At 40.3% G+C, this 9,506-nt stretch overlaps 1 protein-coding gene across 3 annotated transcripts in view; it reads left to right on the top strand.

Annotated features, from left to right (window-relative positions):
• Positions 1 to 4,678: 4,678 nt before the first annotated feature.
• Positions 4,679 to 9,506, top strand: part of PKN2 (protein kinase N2) — a 132,051-nt gene continuing 127,223 nt past the window's right edge. For all 3 annotated transcript variants that reach the window (XM_030866140.3, XM_060303182.2, XM_030866137.3), the window contains exon 1: positions 4,679 to 5,049. Coding sequence is in view for 2 of the 3 variants with exons in the window: in XM_060303182.2 (XP_060159165.1) it covers positions 5,002 to 5,049 (48 nt within the window). In the remaining variant the exon portion in view is untranslated. The remainder of the gene's footprint in view (positions 5,050 to 9,506) is intronic.

Below are 9,506 nucleotides of genomic sequence, written 5' to 3'. Positions count from 1 at the left end.
TTAAAAAATGGAAAATTTATTCAATGGTTTTCCATTGCTCCTAGGATAAACATCAAAATCTTAAACATGGTGTGGAACTGGATTACTATTCACCTACATTCAGTGCCCATCGTTGTGGTGTCCCTCTCTGTAGGAAGATTATACAACCCTGCCCCTTGTTGCTTTCAGGTACAGCAAAAGTTTGGCTGATGAAATGTGAAAGAAATATGACCAAACACTTTAAGAACCAGTGGGTGATTTACCACTTTTCTTCTCCTTCTGACATGACAATGGCAATACTCCAGATAAAGACTGCACTGTTAGCCTGAGTCCAGAGTGAAGACGGCATGGAGCAGAACCTTGGTGGCCATGTAGCATGAAAGATAAATAAACCTTATTGTTGGCCACTGAGAATTTTTGGAATCATTTGTTACTCAACATAACCTAGCCCATCCTAACTGATACACATGATCTATAAGCTCCTGCTTATTGCTTTGTTTCTTTGCTATAGTTCCACTGGTCTTTCAGTACTTAATTAAGATGCTCCCTCCCCTTCTAGAACATTTATCTAAGTTATTCTTTCTCTTTGGAAAGTTCTTTACACCTTTTTTGTCCAGTTAACATATACAAGTGAGATCTCAGCATAAGTGTGAAGTACTTAGGAAAGAATTGCCTGACCTGTGTTTAAAGTACCCTGAATTCACCTTCTTTGTCATTACGTCTCTTTAACTAACCATAAGCCCCATCAAGACAAAGGCCAGTTATGCCTCAATAACCATTATATTCCCAGTGACAGGGAGGAAGGACTTCGTTTCTCTTTCCAAAAACAGCTTTTTCTGCATGTTTGGACACATGGCAAAAAATAGCCATTCTAGCCCTACAACCATAACCCTCCCACCATTGCTGGTCTAGGGCCACCAACTGACCAACATTTCAATATTCTATTTTCAAATTCTTGGGGAGGTAATCTGGTTAGCTAAACTTGGACATGTTCTATCATGGCCCACCCATAATTTGCTGAAAGATCTAGATTAAGCCAAATCAACATGGCTACAGAGACTTCTTTTCTGGTGGCAGAGGTAATTCTCAGAGAAGTGAATGTGGGCTGAGCAGACACCTCCAAAAGTATCTGCTATGGTCGCTACAACTTACCTCTACTGTGTTCTCAACTTTAAGAATCTTGTTCTCAAAATTATCTTCATAGAGCTTGCAAGGGAACATCCCTGCAAGGGGTTTCCTAAGGAAGAAAAAGGTGGTGACCAAGTAGTTCTGACTGTCTCTCTGAGTTTGCCTCTCCTTTGGGAGTCTCTTAGTTTGATTACCACTGCTACTTTACTTTTATCCCTTGGGAGTAGGGAGTTACTTTTTTTTTTCTTCCCGCTAACTTGCAAAAACAACAATAACAGGGGCTTCCCTGGTGGCGCAGTGGTTAAGAATCCGCCTGCCAATGCAGGGGACACGGGTTCGAGCCCTGGTCCGGGAAGATCCCACATGCCGCAGAGAAACTAAGCCCATGCACCACAACTACTGAGCCTGTGCTCTAGAGCCCGTGAGACACAACTACTGAGCCCATGTGCCATGAATACTGAAGCCCGCGTGCCTAGAGCCCGTGCTCCGCAACAAGAGAAGCCACCGCAATGAGAAGCCCATGCACCGCAACGAAGAGTAGCCCCTGCTCGCTGCAACTAGAGAAAGCCCACGCGCAGCAACAAAGACGCAGTGCAGCCAAAAATAAAAAAAGTAATAATAACAAACAAATCACTATTTCTACATGTTTGGTCATCTCTACTTCTTAAAGACCTTTAAAATATCTATGAAAAATTTTAAAAGCTACCTGCAAAATTAGTGACACAATTCAGATTTTTTTTATGTCTTTAATTTCTTACATGGAAATTAGTAAAATTAAAAAAATTCCTCTTTTTCATTGTTAATATAAATTAGAACATAACTTGAGGTGAACTATATTTAGGATTCCTCAAAAACATCTGCAAGTAGGGACTGAATATAGCTCATCTGAATCAACATGATATACGTTTCCATTAAAACTTTTTCAAGTATGCTTCATTTTGATAAATATATTCCATGTCCTATTATTTGTTCTTTTCCCCCACTTACCACCCCCCACCCCCTGAACATAAACTGTGATCTGGGTAGTAGTTTTCAGCTTAAGCTAATTTACTGTTTAAACCATCACATTTTCCAGATTCTCAAGCAGTTTTATATTGTCTTGGCTCCCTTTTGTATTGTACCACTTTCCCCAACATAACTAATCTCATAAATAATTCCTATAATTTAAAAAACTTTTTATGCTGGTTGCTTACATTTACACGTGATATATAAAATTAAAATTACTATTAATACTTGATTTAGCACTAGAAATATGTAAAGTTTGAAATCTTTTTCTATGGTAAAAAATTTGAGAGACTATAATGCTTTGAGTTCATTTTTTAATCTATTTTAAAGTACTTATAGCAGCATGGATTAAGTTTAAAGAAGCACAGGATTGGCAATTAGGAGATTTAGATTCCAGTTTCCATCTCTGCCACTAAGGGTAATAATGTTCCCATGCTCCTAATAGTTAAGTAAATTATGGCTTATTTTTCTTCTACGTATAGTAAGTGTCGGACTCAACATTTTAAGTCTCTTCTACCTTTAAAATACCATGGTACTAAAAGGTGAACATCTTTCTCTTATATCTACACTTATTTTTAAAAAGAATGCTCATTCACTATATTTCTAACTCCTTACATAGGTACTTTTAAATTACATCATTATTAAGCACCTACTATGTGTGCCAGCTATCTCAAATCCATTCTGGAGTAAGGCAAAAGAAAAATAAGCAAAATATATCTGCATGCATTTAATGCCACTGAATTGTATACTTAAAATTGTTAAAATGGTAAATTTTATGTAATGTATTTTTAGTACACACAAAATATGTATATCTATCTATCATCTATCTGAATGCAGTGGTCCCCTAACGTTTTGTGACTATCATTTAAAATTGCACTATAGTTGTTTGGACACAAGTCTGTTTCTCCAAAGGACTCAATCACTCCAGGGACAAGGACTCTTTCTTAATCCTAGCTGTAGCTCCAGGGTCTAGAACACTGTCTGGCTCTTACCAGGGAGGGCATTTTTATCCTGGTTTTTCCAAGTGTTGTTGTAGCATATGTTTTAATTATCATTTTCAACCAAGGCTATGTATTAAACATATAAACAGTTTTTAAACTTTTGAAAGACTCACCAGAAAAATTCTCTATCACATGAATTGGAGTTCAGAAAATGTGATCACAGAACTCTAGACAAGTGTTTGTCAAATAAATGCATTAGACTTTAGAAGGTAAAAAGATAAACTTAAGTCCTAGCATCAGCCCAACAGATCTTACATGCAGCTTAAGAGGTTCATGATAGCATACTTAAGAAGTATGCCTACTAAGCCATTCTTCAAGTAGCTATCTAACTAAACTATCCGTATCACTTTCCCTAAGTAGTTTTTAACAAAGCCATGGCATCTCAGCCTCAAATAATCAAAAGTTAAGCAGGTGCCTAGAATATGCATTCACTCCTCAGACAAAAGCTACGGGATGGAGATTTTGTTGACATTCCTGAATATTATAGTGTCATTTCTTAAACCCCCAATTTAAGACTACTTAGCTACATGTTACTAATAGGTTAACCTGGATGTTTACTACAACAGGGAAAGTTGGCTTTTTCCCATTCATGGGGCTAATCCCGCCCCACCGCCTTCACTTTAAATTCAGTAAAAACAATTCAAGAAGCCAACTAATTAAATTCTAAACTCAAAAGCCCAAACCACAGTAGTGCAGCGCTTGGGAAAAGGTATCTTTAAAAAACTGTGCATTAGGGCTTCCCTAGTGGCGCAGTGGTTGAGAGTCCGCCTGCCAATGCAGGCGGCGCGGGTTCGTGCCCCGGTCCGGGAAGATCCCACATGCCGCGGATTGGCTGGGCCCGTGAGCCATGGCCGCTGAGCCTGTGCGTCCGGAGCCTGTGCTCCGCAACGGGAGAGGCCACAACAGAGAGAGGCCCGCGTACCGCAAGAAAACAAAAACAAAAACAAAACAAAACAAAAAACTGCATTGAGTTGCCAGAGGTCGAGAGCCGCTAACATTTCTTGAAAAGTACAGACCACACCCCACTTTCGCCAGCTGTGCACCTTACTGGTCGCAGAGGCGCGCAGAGGGTGGGTGCGAGCAAAAGGCAAGACAAATAGCTTGGGCTGGGGAATATTCTATCAGGTTTGAGTCCCGAAACTCTTTGGGTTCTGGAGGTTAGAAAAGGGTCCGTTTACGTTAGGTCTAAACTGTGGCAAGCAAAGAGAAAAGGACCTGGGGAAAAAAACAAAATGAAGCGAGTAGTTTCCCGATTTCCAGCGTTCACAGCGGGGCAGTTAAACAAGCAGGAAAGCGGGCGTGTGTTTTCTTCTTCCTCTTCCCGCTTCCCAGGAGACGCGAGCCCAGCCCGCTCCCCCCCTTTTCACCCTGGCTGGGTCCAATGGCAGTCCCCGCCGCGGAGCCTGGTCGGAAGCCGCCCCGCCCCGCTCCCGCCCTCTGGGTCCCCTCCACCCCACCTCCTTCACCCGGCGGGAGGCGGCGGCCGCGGCCGTCACGTGCCCTGGCAGCCGCCAAGTGAGGCCGCTTTTGCGACGCGGTGACAGCCAAATGGTGCGACAGGAGGAGTTGCCGCCGCGGCCGCAGAGCCCCGCACCGAGAGGTTCGAGGCGGCTCCTGGCGTCGCCCTGAGGCAGCGACTGAGCAAGAGAGTTCAGCACGGGCGGGCGGCGGCGAGGGGGAGCCCGCTACGAGTGTCCCGGCTCCCCGCCGCTCTCCAAGGACCGGGCGAAATAAGCCGCGCCTCCAGCAGGGGCTGCGCCTCCATGAATCCCTAGGTTTTTTTCTTTCTCTCCCCGCTCCTCACCCCCCACCCCGGATCCCGTCCCGCCTTCTCCCTTCGCCCGCCAGCAGCGGCCGCGTCCAGGTGTGGAGTCCAGAGCGGAAAGCAATGGCGTCCAACCCCGAACGGGGGGAGATTCTGCTCACGGAGCTGCAGGTAAGGGCCGCGGCCCGTGCACGAGGCGCTGGCGGAGCAGAGGGAGAGAGTCTGGCGCGGGGTATGGGGCCTAGGGGAGCCGTGCGGCCGCCGCGCCCCTAGCCCGCTAAGTGAGGAAACTCGGGGATGTCACTCGGGAGCCGCTTCCTTCTGGAGCCAGAGCCTCTGCCCCCGCCGGAGCCGTGGCCTGCCACCAACTTAATTTGACTCTGCCTACCAGAGGGACCCCATCCTGCGGCCGGCGTCTGCTCTCACCCGGTCTCCGGGGCGGCCAGTTCGCCTCCCCCTCTCTTGTGTCAGAGCCGCCCGCGGACACCCCTGGCGCCCCCTACCTCCTGCGGGCCGGGCCCCGCCCCGCCTTTCCCTCGAACACCGCTCCTTAAACTCCTTTGAATGACTCCCAAGCTGTTTTCTTGTCCCTCCCCTTCCCCTCAGACTCTGCACAAAGAGCGCCCCCATAACTTCCAGTCCCCAGACAAGTTTTTTTTTTTTTAAAGAAAAAACAAAAATAAAGTGTCTCACCCAATGCTGGCTTCACTTCACCAACCCTCTTTAGGTGGCTAGATTTCTTTCTTTTATTTTGAGGGCTAACCCATTTATTTTTTTTTACCAAGTGATAGTTACATGGTCCCCTTCTCAGCTACTCCCGGCTCAGATCCGGAAGCTCAGATGCTGATGCTTTTCAGGCTTTCATTTTCCCTCTTGTTTGAATACCAAAAAAAGAACTACAGAAGTTGTTTACAAACGGCAAAGCAGTCGACTAAGGGAAAATGTTGGGCACCACATGCTTGCAGAAGATGTGAACAAAATAGATCCCTTAATTAAAGTCCACGTTGATTAGCAGTATTATTCTTCCCATTTTCCAGCTAAATATTTGATGATGTAGGCACGATATTGGTGTTTAGGTCTCTTTGATGTGCAGGGTACGTGCGCTACCTTGTTGGGTTTATTTTTCTTTACTTTGGAGTGTCCCAGAGATGTTTACATCTGGATTAAAGTTTCATGCTTGTTCTTTGACTTAAACTTATTTTGGTTTGTTTAAATATAGTCGTCTTTTAGCTACTCGAAGATTGAGATAGGAGTTAAAAGAAAAAAAAATAGCCTACGTACATTCGTTTTTGTGTGTTGGGCAGTTAATTTTTTTTGAGAAGGCTGAATCTAGACACTCTGAAGGGTTCATTCTTGATGATATCAAAATTCAGTTGCTTCTAAGTTTTTTGCTGTTTAAATGTATTTTCGATAAATTCCTATATTAGCTTGGTTTATTGTGCAGTTAGATGTAAGCTTGAAGGCATATAATACTCGATATTTCCTCCATAAAAATAGATTTCAACAAGGTATATCAATGCACTTTTGCAAATTTGGAATCCTTTGGAAATGCAAGGCTGAATTTCATATTATTGAACATGTTGCTATATAGTGTTTTAATTACTCTTAGTCTTTTCTAAGGAAGTCTTCCAGCATACCAGTTAGCTAAATGAATGGAATTTATTGTTTTATTACTTTACGTGAGCTTTTGAAAAGAAGTTTGAGGCACATCAGAAATGCTTTCCATTGCCTAGTCTTGAAATTTGAAAAGCATATTTTACTTCTGACTGAAAAAAAGCCATGAAAATAACAGAATTTTTCCTTGAGTGGAGTGGCTTCAGAATCATAAAGTATTTGGCATCCTTATTTGTATTTTATAGAAAGTTGATGTAAAAAACTCTTATTTTGGTACTGAATGTGAAAATATATTTTCATGTATATTAAAATATAACATTTAGGGACTTTTAATAAAACCATTTTTTACAATAACAAAGAAGCAAGTCAAATAAATAGGAATATTTAAATATGAGTATTTTAAAAATGGGACCAGACTAGGGGAACGTCCAATCAAAAGTTAGACTTTTAAATAAACTAAAATGTAACTCCCTCCAGTAAAAGAATAGTTTTTAATAAGTGTTACATTTTAGGTTGTCATGTATATCCAGGACATTTTTCTTGGTGTATTTGACTCCCAATTCTAATAAAAGTTATTGCATTTGGACTTTATCATGTTTATTAAAATAATTGAAAATATTATTTATATCAGCACTCAAAGATGAACCATGATAAAATTTGCTTCACCAAGTATATGCATCTGTTCAAACATTTTATTATTTCATTGGGTCATGAAACTAGAATATAGTAACCAAATATTTATCAAACTTGTTTGGAGAACCAGTTTTTAAAAACCTTCTAAGTTGTTTGAATTTATTTAAATTGAAAAGTTGTTTAATGTGAGGTTCTTAATGCTTTTCTGCCATACAGATTTTAAGTAATTAAATAATAATTTGTGTAGCAAGTTTTTAAATTGTTTAGTTGAAATTGTTACTTTGCCATATCTTTTCTCACTCTGAAAGTTACATGTTACAACTTCTTTTAATGAAATTTATACTTTATTTAGAAACATTGTACATCCAACATGTAAAAAATTATTTTTCGAATTATATGGCAGAATTTGAAATACTTTACTTGAGGTGGAATTGGCTTATTAATAAGTTTTGATTGTGGAAAGACAAAGAAAATCTGAAACCACAGTCTTGTTAATTGTAATATTTCTATATAATGTAATGTTTCTAACTCTTGTTAGTAATTTAAGAGACATTCAACAAGGAATCATTAATAAAGTATATACAAACTTTGAAGGCTAGAGGCTTCAATGTGTAAGGAAGAATATTTGCTGTGGTAAAAATAAAAATAGGCTGTTAAAAAACATAAACTTAGTTGGCAATTTCTAATTTTTATGTCTTGTAATTAACTTGTTATGTCAAGTTCTCTTGTTTTTTATTTGAAGTGTAGTGGGAAAATGAGTGTGATACTTTCATGAGGCCAAAGAAATTAAAGTTTATTTTCAAGGAAACTGAGTTAATAATGAAAACGATATAAAGAATCTCAAAATGAAAATGTTGGCTACAACAATAATTTTGTAGAGTGTAGACCCAGATATCGAGTAGCATACTTATAAAGTTACCTTGTTGATTATCGGATATTCATCTTCATCAAAATAGCTAATAAAGTGTTGGGAATCTTGAATTCCATTCTCAGCAGAATTTATTTAGGTAGAGGTGACTTGCTCATAGTGGAAGGTTGAGGTAGCTGGTCTTAAGTTACAGGGATTCATTTCAAGAAACCTTTATTGAGTAGCTACCAAAGGTATATTGGAGGGCATAAAGATGACAGGATATGGCTTTTACTTTCTAGAGGAGAGTACAAATAACGTTTATTGATTATCTGCTGTATGATAGACATTGTACTTGGTACCGTGTGTACCTTATGTAATCTTTAAAACAATCCAATAAAGTGAGTGTTGTTATTTCCATTTTACAGATCAGGAAACTAAGTTCAGGAATAGTTAAGTCAGTCATTCATGTTCACAATGTTAAGTCTGAGTTTGAATTTGGATTTATATCTTTTCCACTACACCATTTTGTAATATGTGGACCCATAAATGTTTTGCATTCCAATATTGTAAATGTGTGAACTTTCTAAAAATTGGCCCAAAATGTAGTTAACCAGAGTTAACTTTAATATAAACTTTATACTACTTGTTAGGTTCCTCTCGAACAAGGAAAAGTGATTTCCACATTTTATTTGGTAGTCTATAATTTTTGTTTGTTTGTTTGTTTTTGTTTTTTTGCGGTACGCGGGCCTCTCTCTGTTGTGGCCTCTCCCGTTGCGGAGCACAGGCCCCGGATGCGCAGGCTCAGCGGCCATGGCTCACGGGCCCAGCCGCTCCGCGGCATGTGGGATCTTCCCGGACCAGGGCACGAACCTGTGTCCTCTGCATCGGCAGGCGGACTCTCAACCTCTGCGCCACCAGGGAAGCCCCGGTAGTCTATAATTTAACAGTGCTTTATTATTGCAAATAAGGTATAACATTCTACAAAGAATAACAGTACAATAACATTTTTGCAGGTTTTCTTCATTTAACAATTAATGTTTCTGATGAAAGTTGTCAGATGTTCACCCAAAACCTTCCAAAAGATTTCACGTTTCTCTGTAGACTGTCCGTAAGATAAACTTTGCTTTAAAATTTTAAGCTATGTAACCAAGCTGTGTGTTTGGCACTGAGTAGGTACACAGTACATTGATGAGAAGGCTCCATTTGTTACCTAGGATGAGAAATGTCTTGACTGTTGAAAGTTGACTATGATCATTGACTTAAGAAATTACTTAGTTTTCTTTATTTTACATTTCTAATCCCTTGTCCCAAAAATATTCCCTTAAAAAGTTCAAAAGGGATTTCTGCACTAGTTATGTTATATCTACATACAGCACCCTCTTATTTTACACATTTGATGGGAAATTAGGAGGTGGCATCTAATTTTGCAGTGATACTGGAACGTAGAAGGTGTCTGTGTTGGGAGGATTAAGACTAGCATGAGTTGGGGGAATGTAGCATGAGAAAGTAGGTAGATGGTTAAGACACATTT

Source organism: Globicephala melas, chromosome 1 (assembly GCF_963455315.2).
Source record: "Globicephala melas chromosome 1, mGloMel1.2, whole genome shotgun sequence".
Taxonomy (NCBI): domain Eukaryota; kingdom Metazoa; phylum Chordata; class Mammalia; order Artiodactyla; family Delphinidae; genus Globicephala; species Globicephala melas.
Note: the sequence above shows the minus strand (reverse complement) of the source record. Positions and strands in the feature narration are given on the sequence as shown.